The 20,002-nt window shown below is 37.9% G+C and overlaps 3 protein-coding genes across 6 annotated transcripts; 1 reads left to right on the top strand and 2 right to left on the bottom strand.

The window, feature by feature from the left end:
- Positions 1-593: 593 nt before the first annotated feature.
- LOC311067196 (uncharacterized protein) lies at positions 594-3,964 on the bottom strand. Of its 2 annotated transcripts, none has more exons than XM_084088889.1 (2): positions 3,503-3,964; positions 594-2,097 (listed from the first exon to the last, which is right to left on the bottom strand). In XM_084088889.1, exons 1-2 carry the CDS (start codon positions 3,797-3,799, stop codon positions 808-810), a joined length of 1,587 nt encoding a protein of 528 aa, XP_083945015.1. In that variant the 5' UTR covers positions 3,800-3,964; the 3' UTR covers positions 594-807. The 2 variants fall into 2 exon arrangements, with proteins under 2 accessions (XP_083945015.1, XP_083945016.1); XM_084088890.1 differs by having other exon boundaries at positions 594-2,094; positions 3,503-3,937.
- Positions 3,965-4,284: 320 nt separating this feature from the next.
- Positions 4,285-9,102, bottom strand: ino80e (INO80 complex subunit E). 3 transcript variants are annotated; one of them, XM_084088893.1, is made up of 9 exons: positions 8,629-9,102; positions 8,473-8,543; positions 8,336-8,388; positions 8,190-8,262; positions 6,945-7,062; positions 6,470-6,584; positions 5,970-6,068; positions 5,564-5,772; positions 4,285-4,356 (listed from the first exon to the last, which is right to left on the bottom strand). In XM_084088893.1, the coding sequence occupies exons 3-8, from the start codon at positions 8,360-8,362 to the stop codon at positions 5,566-5,568; spliced, it is 639 nt and encodes a 212-aa protein (XP_083945019.1). In that variant the 5' UTR covers positions 8,363-8,388; positions 8,473-8,543; positions 8,629-9,102; the 3' UTR covers positions 4,285-4,356; positions 5,564-5,565. The 3 variants fall into 3 exon arrangements, with proteins under 3 accessions (XP_083945019.1, XP_083945018.1, XP_083945020.1); XM_084088892.1 differs by lacking the exon at positions 6,470-6,584; XM_084088894.1 differs by lacking the exons at positions 5,970-6,068; positions 6,470-6,584.
- Positions 9,103-9,118: 16 nt separating this feature from the next.
- On the top strand, positions 9,119-16,343 carry LOC311067885 (zinc-binding protein A33; the record flags this gene model as incomplete). The annotated part of the gene is given in 8 exon segments (XM_084090031.1): positions 9,119-9,124; positions 10,847-10,882; positions 10,884-10,955; positions 11,207-11,302; positions 11,746-11,979; positions 12,300-12,322; positions 12,465-12,580; positions 13,536-16,343. Coding segments are annotated over 8 exon segments (1,146 nt in total). The 3' UTR covers positions 14,099-16,343.
- Positions 16,344-20,002: the final 3,659 nt, after the last annotated feature.

The following is a 20,002-nucleotide window of genomic DNA, read 5'->3' as shown; positions in this document are numbered from 1 at the left end:
GATCACCCTGCAGTGTACCTTTCGTTTCCTCCTTTTACGGCAGACAGACACATAGAGGTTTCATGATTTAAATCCACATGCCATGGTCAATATTCATTGTCCAGTCCACAAGCGACTATATAGTGTGACAGTTGGGTTCTGGCAGTAAAAATCCCATTCAATTTCACCAGGGAATTGATTTTTTAACAATAAGACAGACCTACTGTGAGCTATGAGGTTGCTAATAGATGGGGGTTTTTTTTGTAAAAGCCTTTGGTCAGCATTATTTAAACTTATTCTTTAAAGACTCAGCTGAATTTGTGTTAAAAACTACATTACCCATGATTCTGCACAGAAATCTCCACCAATCAGAGAATCGAAACAAGCAAATTGCATCAACTCTTAACAATCTCTCTCTCTCTCTCACATACATACATACATATATATATATATATATATATACATACATACATACATACATATACATATATATATTATATATATATATATATATATATATATATATATATACACATATATAGTTTAATCAATTATGTCGCAATGCAATTGGATTGTAGTTCTCTCATTAAAGCCGTAAAGTTGTCTTTTTGTTTGATTATCAAATACTTTTGCTTTAAATCAAATGTTGCAATGTTTTGATTTACCTCGTTTGCTTTGCTTTTTACAAATCCCAATTGAAAAAAAATGAATGGGAAAAATACTTCCAGAACCAACGCTGCTGAAAAAGTGGGTGGGAACTGTTGAACTCTATTTGTAGTGCAATATGCAAATAAGGTTTCTAACACAGGCACAAACACACTTTCAAATCTATTCACCAACCACTTTAGATGTCAGCAATTCAGGCATTTGCGATTCGGATGATTCCCCTGAGCTCCCTCCGAAAGCTTCCTGGACATTGGTCATTGTATTCTCCACCACTCCACCTACGAGGGACGCAGCGATGTTCAGCAGGTGACCCACCCCTCTTCCACTTCTCCAGGTAAGTCTTCCAATCCCACTACCTACTGTTGACACCTGGTGGCCCATTTCAGAGCATACTGTACACAGGTAATCTACCATCTGATCCCCAACTGACCCAAGAACCATCCTGATGATACTAAACCCATTCCCCACCGTTCCCGTCATGATCCCTAAGGCATCCGACGCCAGAGTGCCCGTCCCTGTGAATCCATCCTGGAATGCCAGGACCAGGCAGCTGGCTAATGGACTGAGGCAAGAGTAAACCGTGCTCACGCTTGTTTCTCCTGTCTGATACAAGGTGCTAAAAATGCATGAAACCCCAGAAGACACGCCTGAGCACAAGTTGTTGACCAAAGTGTAGCTGTCGACAGGCACCGAGGCCAGAACGGCCAGATCTTCCTGAAGAACGTAGGCGAGCTGGAAGGGAAAGTTAGTGACTTGGTTTACGATCGGAGAAAAAGGGGCATAAAGGAGAGAGATGGTGGAAGACAAAATGTAGAGAAGAGCAGACTCTGAGCTCTCTGTCTCATTGGTGCTCTCCTCAAAGTCCATGTCTGAGCTAAAGGAAGATGTGTAGCTTGGGGCTTCGCCATTCACATGCTCCGTCACGTCCTCGTTTTCTAATTTTGGTGTTCCTGCTTCCTGAGTGTCATGTACGCCAATGTGTTCTTCACTTTGTGCATCAGAGTTGGGTGTTTTGATGTCATTCAGTTGCTTTTCCAAGAGTGACGTCAGTCCTTCTTCTCTCTGATGTCCCATTTTACCACAACCTCCTGAAAATAGGCTTGTAACTCCTATCAGCTCCTCTAACTCCTCAATGCTGAGCACTCTCATATCATCCTCCTTCACTAGCCCAACACTGAAACTACCATCTCCATCAGAAGCAGCACAACACACTGCTGACCACAATAGTTTCCCCCCACACTCATTAAACCCGCCCACACCAATCTGCACATAAATTTCCCCGCTCATCTCTGAACACATCGGTACGACAGAGCTCTGTGTCAGCTGTGCTGTCAGAGCATCCCATTTCAGGAGAGGGGAGTTTGAGGGAGATGGGGTCATGTTGGTGGTTCCTCTGTAAAGAGCAGGGATGGCCACATGGGAATCGTCATTGATTTCTTCTTTGGCATCCTGCTGATGTGTTGAGAGAGACAGGTATAATGTAATTAATTACTTGTTTAATTGCAAAAGTATACAATGTATTTCTCCACAGTATAAATGGACAAAACTGCACAACCATGATTTACATCATTTACAGTACTCACCTTAATATCATTTCAAACCTGTATTTTCTTCTGCAGAACATATGAGAAGATATTTTGAAGAATGGTGGGGTCCAAACATCGTTGGACCCCACTGAACTTCATTGTATAGACAAAAACAAAACAAAAACATTTTTCAGAATTTCTTCTGTTTGTGTTCCGCAGAAGAAAGGCATGGGGTCGAGTAAATAACGACAGAATTTTACCACCAAGAGTTTGAAAATTGGGAGATTCGTGGTTGACAGGGAGGAATGAGATGTTTGTTTTGAGGTGTGACTGAATGAAGCAACCTGTTCTGAGTCACTTTCATGAATAGCCCCATTAATTAAACACAACCAGACTGTCTAGGGATACTTTACATATTGTAGTTTTACCTTCATTTTACTGTACACTGTAGAACTCTATTGCACTGGTCTTGTATTGCTGATTGGTCTGCATTGTTACTGGTCTGCATGGTCTTTTATTGATGCTGGTTTCGTGAAGTATTCATGCATGTCATTAGGACTTTGGTGAGTTGCAAAGCATTTTACAGCCGGAATTAACACTGCTTTATCATAAAAAGGTCCAATTACCTGATATTTTAAGAGACTTATTGGCCTTGACACGCAAAGTCAGCAGGAATCCCTCTATGACATCACTTCCTGTTTGTTTTCTGCATGTTGGTCACACCACATTAATGATTTTGCAGATGTTTTTCAAATGAAGCAATTTTGATAAGTTTTAGATTATATATTATAAATATATTTTGTGAATGTGTATATTTAGGTATAAAAAATACAATTCATTCACAAAGTGCCTTGTATACTCTTCTATAATGATGTATATTAAAGAGAAAATCTAAAGTAGCAAAAACTACTTTTAATGCACACATTAAAACATGCTCATCATAGAAGAGGTGTATTCAAGTCACTGAGTGAATGAAATGCATTTTTAAAGTGACAAAAATAAGAATCTTATTTTCTGTGTTTCTTATGTTCATATTGACCTTACCAATATGATCCTTGAATTGGTAAAATGTTTCTTTTCCACTTGACTTGACAACCTTGTACATTTGCATGTCAGCAGAAACCGTAATGAACGGCGTTTAGCAAGACTCTGGTCAAAACCTCAAGAAATCTATAACCTGTGCTTACACTCATTTAGTACAAAAACTGTGGCTGTGAGATAATAACAGCCTTCACTACTACCGGTATTCAGCAATGCCTTTTTAGCAGATAAGCATGCTCAAGTCTACACAAAGCTCCAATACAGTGACTAAGGAAAAGAAACAGTCTCACCGTGCTGTGCACTCCTCTGCCCCATCCATTATTCAGGCCGAGGTGAAGGGCTGTATAGACGGTGGTCTGGCAATTGGTGTTATAGAGCGATGCAAAAGGCCGTCCGGTCAGATGTCTGTGACACCTCTGCTCCAAACCCAGCTCAGACAGTGATTGTGGAGGTGTGCCTCTGAAAAAACACTCTTGACACTGGAGAAACCCTGGATCAAGCTCTGTGTGTGTACTTGCCCAGACTACAACACCACTGAACAGCACTGCAGAGATAAACACAGCGAGTCTGGGCAGAGCAAACAGCATGGCCAAAACCCTTGGTACAGCGAAGCAGAGACTGCAGCTAACAGTGCTGAACTAACAGCTATACAAAACAAGATCCTGGTAGACTCTCTCTCTCTCTCTCTCTTCAGCAATGCAGAATGAGTCTGGGCACAATCTAACCTTCTTCATCCCTCCCCCTTTCACACTCACTCTCTTTCATCCATCCCTCCCTTTCTAAATCACTCTTTCTGACTGCACCTCATCTTAGTATTACTATAATGCACACAAACCAGTACACACACCTCTCACACGCCTTAATGACTACCTGTGTGTCAGCATTCCCCAACATCCCCACAAGCAAACATGCTATTTTTGCAGCTGAAGTCATTTTTTATGGCCAAAAGAACGTTCTGACAGGAAAAAACAAACTGTTCAGTCATAAATTTGGAATTTAATTTAATAAATCAGAGGTGGTGGTGTACTGACTCAAAAACAGCATAAAGAAAGTAGACAGAAACACAGGAAAACAGATTTTAAATATTTAATAAAAACAACAACAACATAAAAACAAATATTTTGCTTGCAGTTTCCTTTGGCACCTGTGTGAAGACAAAAAAACGAGAATTTAATTGCTTTCATGTAATATATTTTATTAAAGTTATAAAGAATTGTGTTAATAAACTGTTAGAGATACTGTCGTGTCTAGTTCATGTTCAGCTGGTGTGTGTGCATGGTTAATAATCCCATAGCAACTTGCCTGGACTTGTGTTGATGTGCTCCTGGGTAAAATGGGTGTGGCTCTCTCAATCTCAGTGTGTTTTTCCTCTCTTTGTTCTGCTCACTCTCTTTCCCTCCCTTATTGTCTAAATTCTGTCGCACAACTCTAAATTTACTGCATGCTTACAGGTAATGTATTGCACCTCAGCAGTCTTAAAAGAATGAGCCTATCCAGTATCCAAGATGAGTCAGGGGTTTTTTGGTAACTCAATCTGTTACACAACCAAATGCCAACATTAACAACACAGATCCAGATTTCTTAATGACGCATCACAAAATCCTGGTAACTTGGTCAATCTCCAATTTCCCACATGGGATAAATAGAGTACCTATCAATCTGGAAAGATCTGAATGATCTCTAACAATATAAGACGTGCAGAACGAGTATTCTGGTTGTCCTGCCAACATTTTCATTGGCCCCACCACAAAAAAATGGATCAATTATTCATTTTAGCAATATTTGCTAAAAATATTTCTATTTTCAATTAAAATTTAAAACAGAAATTTTACTGTTATAATGTAACTCCATAAACACAATTTTGCTGGAAAGCAACAAATCATTGTGTTTCTTGAGCAACAAATCATCATATTAGAATGATTTCTGAAGGATCATGCGACACTGAAGACCATCACATCACCATCACATTAAAATAGAAAACAGTTATTTTATATTGCAATAATATTACACAATATTATTTATATTTTTGATCAAATAAATGCAGCCTTGGCCAGACTTCTTTTAAAAACATTACAAAATATTATCAACCCTAAACTTTTAAACAGTATTGTATATTAGCCAACTACATAACATTATCATGCCATTCTTATTGTTGAGCCCAGTAAAAGCAACTTGGTTTTGGATTAAATGTGTTGCAAGATCTCGTCAACGGGTAATTCAGCATGATACTGCCTGACAAAAAGTCAGTTTAAGCTGGATTTAATAATATATAACATTCATAATGCTGAAAAGATTTTTCAGTAGTTGTATCTGCAGCTAAATGCTCACAGAGGCCTGTATTTTTCTATTACCTTCACTCATTGGGTATGTCAATGACCAGCTCTGCCTCATCACCCTCTCCTCTCTCCTCCTCTCCTTGGTCACTATCTCCGTCGCTTTCTCCCTCTTCATCGGCTGCATCCTCACTCAGCATCTGCTGGGGGACCCAGCTGAACGGCCCACTCGCACCCCCAGCTGCACCACTGCCTGCAGGGTAACTGGACGTGACGTGGCCGACCACCTGAATGAGAGGGAGGAGCAGAGACATTTTTGTTATTATACTGCATATATCAGAAACATGTAACTAAAATGCATGAAGAGAAATGTGTTACTGTAAATGCAAGATTATTAAAAGACGTGACAAAGAGTGTAACAATAATGGCCACATGAATCTAGGCCACTGTGTTTCCAGAATCAAACTCTCTGTCCCTCTCTCACCTTCCCTGAACCGTCTTTCCTGTGTTTGGCCAGTTTTGTTTTTCTCTCTTTCTTCACACGCTCAGCAGAGGGAGCCAAATACTCAGGAGGGAAGGGTAACTGCTCACCCACAATCACACACGGCACCAAAGAATAAGAGTCATTCCCACACACACACACACACACACACCCAGAGTGCCCAGAGAGATGTGTGTGAAGTCCACATAAACCAGGTGAGGTGATAAAAGACAAAAAGAGAGAAAAAAAATGAATAAAATGACAAATTAACAGGTGACAAAAACAGAATGTAAAACACTAGCCTAGTTTCCATCCACCTATTTTTATGTAAAACATTTTTTTAACGCTGGATGGAAAAGCCAAGATGTGCATACATTTTAAAACTTTTGCGCTCAACTGAGGTGGATAATTTTTTTCATCCATTAAGAAGACATGCGCATAAACTACATGCGCATAAAAAACATTAAGGTATAAATTACTTGATGTGCAACAAAAAAACTCACGTGACTTTGCCTCAACAGAGGATGTGATTGGATAACTGGACTAACCAGCAGACAAATTTCATTGCACACCATCTCAAATGTTGTTTTGGTCATTCTGAAATGCCTGAGCCAAAGTCTGTCATCAAAAAGGTTGGGTATAATTACCTCCCAAAACTCTCATATTATTGCAAGGCATCTGAATGCAAGATAACATGACAGCATTTAATCCGTTTCATCTGTGCGCAAGTAACAACTACAGTGGGTTCCCTGATTGCAGCAACTCTCATTTTTATTAAAGATATTTTGCACCAATTTCCCAGGAAATTATGGATTGAAACGGTACTTTATTTGCAAATGTTTCATTTGATATCCCGATTTTGATCAGAAGTTAAATTGGCAACTTTCGATGGAAACATAGCTAATGTGAGTAACTGAAAAGCATGAGTGCAGTATGTATGAGGCCTGTGGAGAGCTCATGGAGGTGTGATGTACTCACAGTGTTGAGGTACTGTGCCGGAGCAGATGACTGGAGAGGAACAGCACCAGAGCGGGACAGGAGTGAGAGATGAGGAGATGAGGACGACGGGACGGGAGGAACTCCAGGACTTCTCCTCCTGAAAAAAAGAAAGAAAAAAAATCAATAAAATTATTGAAGACACAGAGCTACTGTAAAATGATTAAAACATATACAGCAGAAGTGACATATGCATAGCACATGTTAGCTTGATAAAATCAGGAATGGCACAAAAATAAATGAAAGTTGCCATACTTTAATCATGCCCAAATTAGTGATTTCAGGTGAATTTAATTAATTTCAATTTCCATTTTTTCATTTAGTAGAATTATAATTTTTCAAATTATATTTATTCAAAGCCATTCAAAAGCAAATTGTCTATCACTGCATATGAGTTACTATAGATGTGCATATACAGTACATTCATGTGTTTTTACAAGTCTTTTCCTATCGGATGGTTATTTCTTTTAAGCAGCATGTAACTGGCAAATTTTAAAACTCTTCTTTAGGCTCAATAGATAATTGAAAGGATAATAGGCAGTGCAACAGATAGTGTTTGCACTACAAGTGCAACGTGCTGCTCATGCAATTCTGACTGTTGCAAAATTCAAGAGGTTTACATCCATTAAATATCAACAACCCATAAAGCGTATCTATAATACAAGGTTTGCATACTTTGCGTTAAAAATGTTACTTATGATCACCAAGTCTGCATTTATTTGACCAAAAATACAGTAAAACTGTAATATGGTGAAATACTATTACAATTTAAAATGCTTCCTATTTTAATATATTTTCAAATGTTATTTATTCCTGTGATGGCAAAGTAGCTGTATTTTCAACATCATTACTCAATTCAATTCAGTGTCACATGATCCTTCAGAAATCATTCTAATATGATGATTTGATGCTCAAGAATCATTTCTTATTATTATCAATGTTGAAAACAGCTGTGCTGATTAATGTTTCTGGGGAAATCAAGATTATTTGATTAATAAAAAATTCATAAGAGCAGCGTGTATTGATCAATTATTCAATGGCATCCTTGTTGAATAAAAGCATGAATTTCTTAAAAACAAAAGAATAAAAATCTTAGCCTAAACTTTTGAACGATATTGTACACATTTTATTTAAGGTAAAAAAAGAGAGTGTTAAACTTTACCAGCTACATTTCTAATGTTTTACATCTGTCAAATCCAAACAAAAATCCACTTGCTGTAGACTCACTTTTTCCCTGCATCCCTGTCTCTCTCTCTGGCTCCTTCTCCATCGCTGTCCGAGGAGACTGTCGCGTCAGAGTCTGAAAACAAAAACACTCTCAGCACACAGAATCCCTGGAAGTTTCCTAGAGGTCATTTTCTTTAGAGACCTACCAGAAGACTCTTCATCCACTCTTTCATACTGCAACAGCCTGTCCAACAAAAAACTGACAAAACAAAAGCATTCAGTTATGTACAAGCAAATGTGAAGCATTTGAAAACTTAAATAAGAAGACTAGGGGTTCTACTACCTTTTGTCTCTTGAAACTTTTAATAGTTTCCTCTGAGCTCTTCTCAGCTCCTCCTGAAAACACTCTTGCTCCTGAACAGAGAAATGAAGACAGAGGATTAACAAGCATTTTAAAACGACAAATAAAAAATCGAACACTGAAGAAAACGATACTCACATATACTATAAACTTCAACTTGCGTTTGAGATTTTTGTATTTTCTCTTGTAATCCACCTCTACTTCAGCTTGTCCGTTCATTTTATACTTCAATGGAGATATACCGTCGTTTTCAAATGGCTTTGCTACTTTATATTGATTCGAGACCGAGACTGTCCAAATGTTAATGTCGATGTGTATCCAAAAAGATTTAAGAGACTCAAAAAGATTTAAAGAAACTACTAACTTTACTCCTCTGTTAGCCACGCTAATTTACCGCTACATAACCAACCAACAAGATAAAGAATTAACAAAATATTTATTTGTCGAGTCTAAAAAACAAGTACCGATGAAGACAACGACAATGTTATAATCTATTATGCCAAACAAAATTACAAGACATTTAACAATAAACACCTATCTCTCGCATGTCAGAAAACGTACAGTGCTGAACTGCGACGTGCTCTTTGTTTACTTCCGCTTTCTACGTCATACGTACAGGAAATGGGTAATGCAGGCAAATCTCTAAACAAATGCTGACTTTTTAAAGTTCGCATAAGTATCAATGCCATTTCTCGAGGAATATAATATAATATAATATAATATAATATAATATAATATAATATAATATAATATAATATAATATAATATAATATAATATAATATAATATAATATAATATAATAACGCAGTATAATATAACACAATATAATATAACACAATATGATATAATAATATAATATAATAACATAACACAATATAATAATATAATATAATATAATATAATTCACATTAACAAAAATAAACGCATTAATTTAATTAAAACAAATGTAAGTAATTTTGTTGGTGTCCACTAGGGGGACTCATTATGCATCCAAAAATGTTTCAAATTAAGTTGTAATATAATAATTTAACGTAAAATAAAACGGTAAAATGCGATAATAATCAAGAGGTAACTGACATCACTTCCTTTTTTTCTTTCCCAATAATATTGATTTTATTGAAGAACACAGTTATTTTATCACACTTTTAAAAAATCTACATTTATATATTTTTTTATAAAATGACAAAGCATACTATTAATTCTGAAATAAATGAATAATGTAAAAAAAAATGCAGAATTGTATTCAATTTAAGCTATTGACACTACTAGTTTCTGTTAGCCCAATAAAAATGTATGACAACAAACAGCTTTGTCATCATTGCAGTAGAAGTACCACGAGGGAATCTCTTCAGGCCATTGGTCTCAAAATAATCTGAGAGCCACTGCTCATTATCATTAAGTTCTAAAAAGCCTGTGTAATTGATATGTAATTTGATAATTTTGAAGAGTCTTATGTAGACCGTGCATTTAAAATGATTGCACTCTCCCCTTTTACTGAGTCTGCATCTTAATCTCAGCAGTCACACACTCAGGAAGAGTCCATGAATAATACATTGCCTTGGTTGAGCAGTGTTCACACACGCACACACACACACACACACACACACACACAGAGAGAGAGAGAGAGAGAGAGAGAGAGAGAGGAGGGGGGGATGACGTTCACCACTGTCATTGTCATTCAGCCCTCAACTATTTCACAGAAATATTTGAAAAATCTTTGTCAGACAGACTGCTCTTTATGAAACATAATCTTCCTCTGTTTGCACAGACAACACAGGCACACACTCACTTTGTCTGCATATTATATATCATTTGTGCATACACACACAGACAAAATCCTTGTGTCAGACCCCTTATAGCATGAAACATAAGCCCCCCTATAGCCCTTCTCTCTATGTTGCTGCCTGTAATAGTCTGCCTCTGTTCTCTGACGTTGGCTCTTGTTGCAGACAGAAATAGAAAATCTCTTCCCTCACTTCCATAAATTGCTCATGCTGTGCAGCGAGACAGCTGTGGACCCCACAATACCTCCCTATGCTTTTCTTCTCCTGAGTTGATATTCTATTATGTGAAGTCAAATTATGTCTCAAGCCATTAAAGATATTATACTGCACTTATTTTTAACTTAAATCGTTCCGTGCAAATTTAAGTTGGTCGTGTGCTGGTCACATCCAGTCTCTGACCAATCAGTCTGTAGCCCTCCTTTGATATATTACCCTCATATTGCCTTTGTCCTTCCTCTCTCTCTCTCTCTCTCTCTCTCTCTCTCTCTCTCTCTCTCTCTCTCGCTCTCTAAAAACTATAATACACACCTATCACTCAGTTTGATTTAACCCTTCTCTCTCTCACGTATGAGATCCCGAAGCTCTGTCTGCTTTGTTCTGACAAGGAAAACTGGAATGCACACAAATCACATGAAGGACACAAACAACAACTTTAACAACTCCCTCCTTGGCGCCCAAAAGGTAAGAATAAAATCTCACCTTCATATGTCATACCAAGGTGAAACACACAGATACCAAGGATTCCAAGTGGGACAACAGCTTAAACTTGTTATTTTGGACTTTCTGAGAAGAATAAATAAATGAGTTTTTGAAGAAGTAGATTACGTTTAGGGTTAATGCATAAACTGTATCAATCTAATTAGTGTATTTACTGAGTGAGCTTGTTACACTACAAAGTGGCTTTGTGTTTGTGCTGTGTGTTTGTGTTTCAGGAGAAGCTTATTCAGGCGATTAAAAAAATTAAACATGAAATTGATGAATGTTATGAAGCTGAGAAAGACGCCTTTGTGGACGCACTGGAGGTCGAGGTACACATTGATTTACTTTTGTAATACGTACGTGTGACTGAATGAGTATTAATAGTCTTTCCTAGAATACACTGACTGACTCACATGGAAAGATAACTCACAAAAATAATTACGTAGGCCTATGAGAAAATCATTATCATAATATAAACTCATCTCTTCCAAAAATATGTAGAAGTTAGATATTCTCATGTATAAAGATCTGTTTACACTGTAAAAATGTAAAGATATTATAACCTTATATTATAAGACCCACAGCATCTTTCTGCAAGCCCATGGGGGTACCAGGACCCCATTTTGAAAATGTGACAATTTCTGGTATTAAATTTTGAGACTTCATTAAGCTAATGTCAGCCTGCTCATTTCTCCAGAGTTAAGTTATTAGTCTCTCTTCCTCTGTGTTTCTCATTAAGTCATTAATGTCTCTCATTTACTCTCCCTCACAGAACAGATTTGAAGAGATAGAGCGTGAAATCCGAGCAGAGTTCCAAAACCTCCATCGTTTCCTTGATGAGGAGGAGGAGACGGACCTGGAACGAGTGAAGAAGGAAAGGGAGAGACGAGTGAAGATCTTAAAAGAGAGAGAGAAAAAGATTGCCATGCAGGGTAGAGATCTAGAGAAAGCCATCGAGACACTGAATTGCAAACTGCGGGAAGATGACAGTCCCAAACTTCTGAAGGTGGATTTCCATTTTAAATTGTATGAACTGACAGCCTAAGCAGTGAAAGACTTTATCTTTAAGCTTTAAGTAGTTTGGCGTTTTGACATCATCTACATTTACCACATCACATATTTACTTCCATAGTTAGTTCATGCAGTGCAATAGACACCCACAGAACATGCTAGATGCCATTTGACACTGTTCAGATAGAGTGCCTAAACAATCACATGATTGAAAGAGTGAGGAATCTGAAGTGCTGACTGCTGTATTCAGGCAGTGAAACATGGCTTTGAATCTGCAGGTTCATACTCTAAGCACTATATTTTTTATCCATTTAGGAAATCAAAGAGCTTCTGAAAAGGCAAGTGTCTTTTCTATTTCTATTTTCTCTCTCTTGGTCTCTAAATAACATATTATCATATTTATTGTTGTTAGTTTTCTCATTTTTTCAAACTGGTCATCATCTACCTTCTTTCTTGTTTATCTGTCCTTATATTTATTAGATGTGAGGTGAATTTCATTCGACCTGCCCCAATAGACAGCGAAATCCTCTCTGGTCAGTTTGTGGGGCCCATACAGTACCGGATCTGGAAACACATGAAAACAGCACTTTACCCAAGTACTAAATATTTAATAATATTACATTATTTTATTATCCATACTAAATAAAAATATTTAATTTCCTTTACTTAAGAGCTAAACATCTCATTAAAGTGGTGGGAATTTTGATTCATTCCAGTGAATCGAATCTTTTGAAAAACTATTACTTTAGTGACTATTTGTGCAGTTTACATCGCCAGTAGGTGGCGACAGGTGAGTTTTTGTGTTATGATTGATATTGATATAATTTATTCAGGTGATTCGTTAAAACATTGGCTGTGTCCAAAATCGCATACTCTCTGAGTAGGCACTTATTTTGAATAAGTAGTTACTTTGCGAACACTAAAAAGGTAAGTTCTATATAAAATGAATGTGTGTAGTATAAATGTGATTTGAGCATACTACATTCGCCATGTTGTCGCTGTCATGTGACCAGCGTCAGTTGTGTCACGATACTGCCATTCATAGATCCTCTTCTGTGGCCTCATGGGATTGTAAAGTGTCCAACATGTACACTTCAGAATCTCATTGGAAATAGAAGGTCAATTGTGTATTTGCCTACTCTTTTATGAGTAACGTGAATTCGGACACGCTACTCTTGTCACAAGCTGTTTTTAGCCTAGGCTACTATATGGAAGTATGCAATTTCAGAAGCAGCCAGTGTTCCTTCAAGCCTTGTTCAGACTCAAATCACTGACTTGTTTAGTAGGTTCATCCAATGAAATGCTCCTTTAAAATGCTCGAAAGCTATTTCATGCTATAATCAGTATTTGAAAGTTGGAAAGCATTTACACGCTTCAAAAAGGACAAAAAGTCAGTTAATGGAAATGTTCAAAACACTGAATCATTCACAAACAAAACACCACCACTTTAGGCTAATAGATGAAATGTTTGTTACATTATACATTTATTGTACATATCACTGATTACTATTACTGAATTCTCAATATACTCTATTTCGTTTTCATACACAGACATATCCACGTTGACTTTTGACCCTGAAACGGCACATCCCCTATTGACCTTATCTGCTGAGAGGACGTCAGTGATTTTCAGGGAGGACAAGGTGGTGCCCAAGGAGAACCCAGAAGACAGGAACCCAAAGCGCTTCCACTACTACTATAGCGTGATGGGCTCAGAAGGCTTCACCTATGGCAGTCATTACTGGGAGGTGGAGGTGAAGGGCAAGACCGCCTGGCGAGTGGGGGTGGCCAGAGAGGACGTGCACCGTGGGGAAATGGACTCTTCCTCCACGTTAAACGGACTGTGGACGCTGTGCCTGAAAAATGGCTCAATCACGGCTTGCACCCACCCAAAGCCCACACAGGTGCTCTTGTACGCCCTCCCCATCCGCATCGGCATCTTTCTGGACTATGATAATAAGGAGGTGTCTTTCTACAACGCTGTCACCATGACACCACTCTTCTCCTTCTACATGGGGACTGTTCTTTTGCCGATCTATCCATTCTACAACCCATGTGACTCAGATGAAGGAAAGAACTGCGCTCCTCTTTCCATCTTCCATCCATCACTCTGAGGGTTTGACATAGGAGATAGATGTTTGTTTTTTCCACCTACTGCTGACACAGTTTGAAATGATGAATTCTGATCACCACACAGTGTGTGTATACCTAGAGCAGTGTTGCTGTGTAGTTTTGTTTGGATAAACTGTTAAATTGAAATAATTTTCTGTTGAGAGGCAGGAATTCTTTTTTGCTCACAGTGCATGAATATTCTGTAGTGACTAGCCATTGAGTATACATCATTGCACACTTGTTATTGAGGTGCATTATGGGATTGAATGACTGCACTTGTTAATTTTGTCATTATTTACTTGTTCCAAAACGGAATGCAAATATGGTTTGACATCATGATGCAGATTCTCAAAAACCAATAAGCTTTTATTGATGTCCAGCCTGCATCATAGGCACTTTATGTGGTTTGAGATGCACAGACATATGGACAACACGGCTATATAACCGTGAGGATCCAATTTCAGAAGCTAACAGGGTTTGGCTTGGTTAGAGCTTAGTACTTGGATGGGAGACTGCCTGGGAATACAATATAATAGTGTTTTATTTTGGGTGGCTCAGTGGGTAGCACTGTTGCCTCACAGCACGAAGGTCCCTGATTCAGGTCCTAAGCCAGGAGGCTTTTCTGTGTGGAGTTTGCATGTTCTTTCTGTGATGCTGTAGCTTTCTTCTGGTTTTCCCTCAAAGGCAGGTTACGTAAAATGGAGACAGTAAAAGGAGTGAGTTTGAATGTGTGTGTTAGCACTGTGATGGACTGGCCATCTGTTTAGGGCAGGGGTGGGCAAACGTTTTGGCTCAAGGGCCAGTAGCAGATTATGAAACACGATCTCATGAAAGTGCGTATCTATACCACGAATTTTATTTATCGTGCCATTTATATGCCAAAAATGTTTTTTTGCGTGCATATGCTACGCACTGTAAACCCCTTGGTTAGGATTAGGGGTGCGGAGCCTATTACACGCCATAAAGTGCGTATCATATGCACGCGAAAACTGCGTATCATAAGCACTACAAATACAATTCATGGTTATTCGCACTTGCATGAGATCGGGCTGAGCAAACACATTTAGGTTGTGGCAACGTCTGCGCGAAATTGACTGCGCGAATGTGAGAGACGACATTCTGACAATACATTTTTTATGCTAATTTAGATATCCCCCATTTAGCATGTTATGTTTTGAGGTTAATTTTTAATTAGTCAGATGTTAGATAATTATAGCCTATACTTTTTAAATATTGTTTATCCTTATTATTATTTAATGGGCCTAACAGTAAATTAGAAACAAAACACCTGCAAGTGTACACTTAGTAAAAATGACAGACGTTAATTCAACTTTATTAAAACTGCATATGGCAATCAATTTGCACTTCCAAAAGTCATGCATTTGTGGAAAAAAACTTTATTTATTTTAAGTATAATAAAATAAAACATAAAAAGCAAAGGCAGATCAGAACATTTAATGAACAAAATCGGGTTCTGTAACGTTACATGGAAGACAGGGGAGCGTAGCCGAAAGACGGTCGATAAAGGTCGGTAACGTTAAACGGAATCAGGAGGATACATCCACAAATCCAGAGGAGCAAAGAAACTAAATAGCAAAACTGAACAGATGTGCAAGCGGTTACCACACATTTTTTTCTCTGAGTTTCCAAAAAGGAAAAAACATTAACGTGCAACAAGTCTATGCGCTTAAGTCGCTGTCTGTTTGGTTTCCATGGTGACGCGTCATTGCTTGTTACGTGAGACACCGCAATCACAACAGCGCTGAATGAATGATGATCTGCTTTTGTCATTTTTCCTTTTTTACATTTGTTAGCTATGGCATAAAATATCTGATATTCCGATTGTCAAATATATGCAACGCAATATATATAAAACGCAAAGTATTGCAAGAAAAAGGCAAAATGAACGCGATCTTAAGACAAGTTACTCGACGGGCCGGATTAAACAGCCTAGCGGGCAGTAGTTTGCCCACCCCTGGTTTAGGGTGTTCCCCTGCCTTTGGTCCAGGATGCTAAGTAGGCTCCAGCATTCCAGTGACTTTACATATGACAATTGGTTTAGAGAATGGAATTTCATTAGGGTGAGTAAATAATGACAACATTTTGATTTATTTGTATACACTTTATTAATAAAATATGTTTAAGTTATCATGCGAACTGTGTGCAAATCATCTTTGTGCATGTATTGTATAGTAGTCAATTTTCTGGCACAATAAAATGGAAAGCAATGGAAAAAAAATAAAAAAAGTAATTATATTTCTGTGCCAGTTGACAGACTATTAATAGTAACTGTTTACCATTACCTGTCTATAAATAAGCCAGACCCGTCTGTTGCATTCAGCCATGCCCGGGAACTACTTTGGAAACTATGTGCTGTTGGAGGGGGCTCTGCGCCCTGATAGTGACAGGCCAAAGGAGAAGGGAAGAGAAAGCTAGAGAGACACTTTCAGTGTGATTGACTGACTACAGAGGCAGAAAGCCCTTCTTCTTACTCTTTTTTTTTTTTTTTTTTTTTTTTTGCAAATGTCTGGCAGTCTCAGGAGAGTCATATCAGAGTGCTGTGTGCAGTGCTTTAGAAGTGCTGTGTCACAGGTGTGAGGAGGAAAAATAACACTACGACTCTGAGAAACATTTTAAAATCATTTATTATTATTTGTAGGCATGAAATAAAGGAAGTATTTCTTCTTTACAAAATGTTTATGTGTTGTGTTTGTGCAAAAAGAAAGAACGGGAACTGATAAAATGTAGAGCATCACTCAGGTGGAATAAGGAGAGAAAAAGAGAGTCAGAAACCTCTCATGCACCTGTGGGACACAACTGCACGTTGAGTTTACTGGGAGAATGCACAACACTCAAGGATACTTAGACTTCTCATGCTCTGTACATTCTCACCACTCATTCTCCTCACTCTTGAGAGATGATTCCACACCCATTGAATTCTGGGTGTTTACTTAAAGGCATAGTTCATCCAAAAATTAAAATTCTTTACTTTGCTCACCTGCATGTCATTCCAAACCTGTATGACTTTCTTCTGTGGGGCACAAAAGAAAATAGTTTGAAGAATATTTCTGTCCATATTATGAAAGTCAATGGGGTCCAAAACAACTCTTGACTCCACAGACTTAAAATGTATGGACAAAAAATATTTTGAAAGAAAGCCAGTCATACAGCTTTAGACTAGCATGAGGGCGGGTAAACAATCAGAGAATTTTCTTTTTCAAATGAACAACCCCTTTAATGCCCTTTAGAATGTCATTGACCAATCAGGTCTAACCAATGGAATGGTAAGATACAGGGTGAAACATACAATGCAACAGTTTCAGTGACATCCATGGACGGGATGTTTTACACAATGGAATTGTCCAATTAGAGACCTGCAGAGCCATGCGATACATGAAGATCAGAGTACTTCTTTTAGACGTCTACACACTACCTCCTAAATATGCATGACCACACTAGCACAGATAGACACTATGGGAGAGTAACTACAGCATGCAATGACAGACTGCAATGACAATGCATCGTTACTTTAGTGTCTGTATTTTGTGAAGCACCTTGAGCAAGGGAAAAGCTCTATATAAACTAAATTACTATTCCGTTGGCGTAGTCTTGAGCATCAATTAAATCAAAATGACCTGTAGTACATGGCTATCTCGATATCAGAACAGATATAGTCAGGTCCCACTAAACATCATGGGGTCCATTCTGATATAAATCTCGCACTGTGCTCTTCTTTAAATTGCTTCTGCATTTAATACCACTTAAAAAGGAACAGCAATTACCAGCCAGCCGGGGAGAAAAGGGACATTGCTAATTGCATTGAAATGACAACTATCCAATGGAAATTGTTGCTAACACACTGACACACACAAACATACTCACGTGCACTTGTACAAACACATACAGGCCTCCCGATGTTGCCAATTGTGAATAACATCTATAATCTCTCATCATAAATACCATACATACAACACAAGTATCAACACACAACACACAAAATACAAAAACAGACAGTAATCATGTCATGATACAAGACTATTATCAGTGGCAGTGTCCTGAAGGGTAACGGATATCTTAAGTATGGTCTTCTGCTTTAAGACACTGTGATGATTCAGTGAGTGACCAGAATAATATTGATTTTGCCTGGAAACCTGTGTGATGTGCATTACCGGGATGCACTTAACTGTGACATCATTTGCTGGAGATGAATGTAAGGGTATGTGACGTTTAACAGCCAATGGCATTAGCTGATGGGAGCATGATAGTTATGCTACACTATTTTCATTGGTTTTGCATTGTATAAAAGCTGATAAAAACTATAGTGGCTGCCTGTGATTGGTTGTGAAAAACTAAAGAATATGGAAAGTGTAGAGCAAACTACAGAACCTCACAATACACAATTGACAGCAAGTTATTATTATGCATGTGTACACCATTGTGTGTGTATCTGCACATTTTTATATTGCTTACATGTTCTTACTTCAATACCGGCTCTCTTTCTCTCTCCAAACAGAGTGAGGAGGTTAACTTTTAAGGTGGACTCAGTAATTTTATTTAAAATTGGCTTGTTAAAAAAATTAATAGTAGTTTTGAGTTTAATTTTACATGGAGTGGGTCACCTCATGGGTGCTGCCATGTTGAAATAACTAGCAGAGAAGGCCTACTACTCATTTTATTTTAGAGGCCCACCTATTAACAGACACGTTCAATTATTGTAGAAATTAAGTACCACTGTAGAAATGCTCTGTTTGCAGTCAGCCTTGATTAACCTAAACCTAAAACTATTGAATTTCCATTACTCTGCCTCCAACCCACCAGGTGTTAGTGTAAGTTCAAGAACACTGTCGGCTAGCGCAACAAACTAAAATTACTGAGTGCATCTTTAACATCTCAAAATATGGTTTAGATGTGCTCATAATCTATTCTGTGTCAGATTTACTTACTGTGTATCCATTTTTTTTTTTGTCACAAAATGGTCGGTTTGGTCTGCTTTGTCATGGAATATATCATTTTGAATGCTACAGTGCACATAGGGTTATGACATCTAAGGTTTGTGATATTTACATTATGAGATGTGACACTAAGACTATATTGGCTTCAAGTGTCATTTCCTTTCACTGATATTAAAACAGCTGTTGATGGCTGAGAAGAAACAAGGCCATTTTTGGAGATTCAAAGGCATTGCCAAATATCTGATTGAGATTTGTAAACCTTTGATTGTATTTCAAACCTTGTGCTTTGCCAAAATAACTACATCTTTTTTTAAATGTCGACATACGTTACAATGTTGTTTAGTTAGTGGTTTAGTAGTTTAGTCAGGATTAAATGTGAGGTAGTAATCATCTTCAGTTAGAAATTCTACCCACAAACCTCCAGTCTGTCAAACCTGCCCATGCTTTAAGTTCTTAATACATATATTAGCTACCATCCGCTACTCACTGCGATTTAACATCAGCTCCCATATAGTGTGGTAGGAGCAAGTTCCTGGACGGATACAACATTAACAGGCAGTGGTGTTCAGGCTCCACCGGAGGCACCTGGAATACATGTAAACTGATATGTGAGACTGTCTTTCAATTATATGACTATAAATCCAAAATTACTTGTGGAACATTTTAGATTAACCAGATGCAACACAAACAGTCTAGATCTTCCTATGAACCATGTCCACTTGCTAACCCTAACCCAAACAAGAATCAGCAGATTTAACCATACAAGATGTTCTTGGGCTAATTCACTTCTTGCGCCACTTGTTATAAAAAAATTTACTCTTATTCACTAACCACCTGCAATCACTGTCATTCTTTTCAGCACAAACAAACTAATGTATGTAAATTAGGGTCATTATAGATTCAGAATCAGCGCTATTTACCATTGCGCTATTATTGTCTGTGGAAAGTGGGCGG

Source organism: Abramis brama, assembly GCF_963993115.1.
Source record: "Abramis brama genome assembly, chromosome: 17".
NCBI classification, from domain to species: domain Eukaryota; kingdom Metazoa; phylum Chordata; class Actinopteri; order Cypriniformes; family Leuciscidae; genus Abramis; species Abramis brama.
This window is presented reverse-complemented; position numbering and strand designations above follow the sequence as displayed.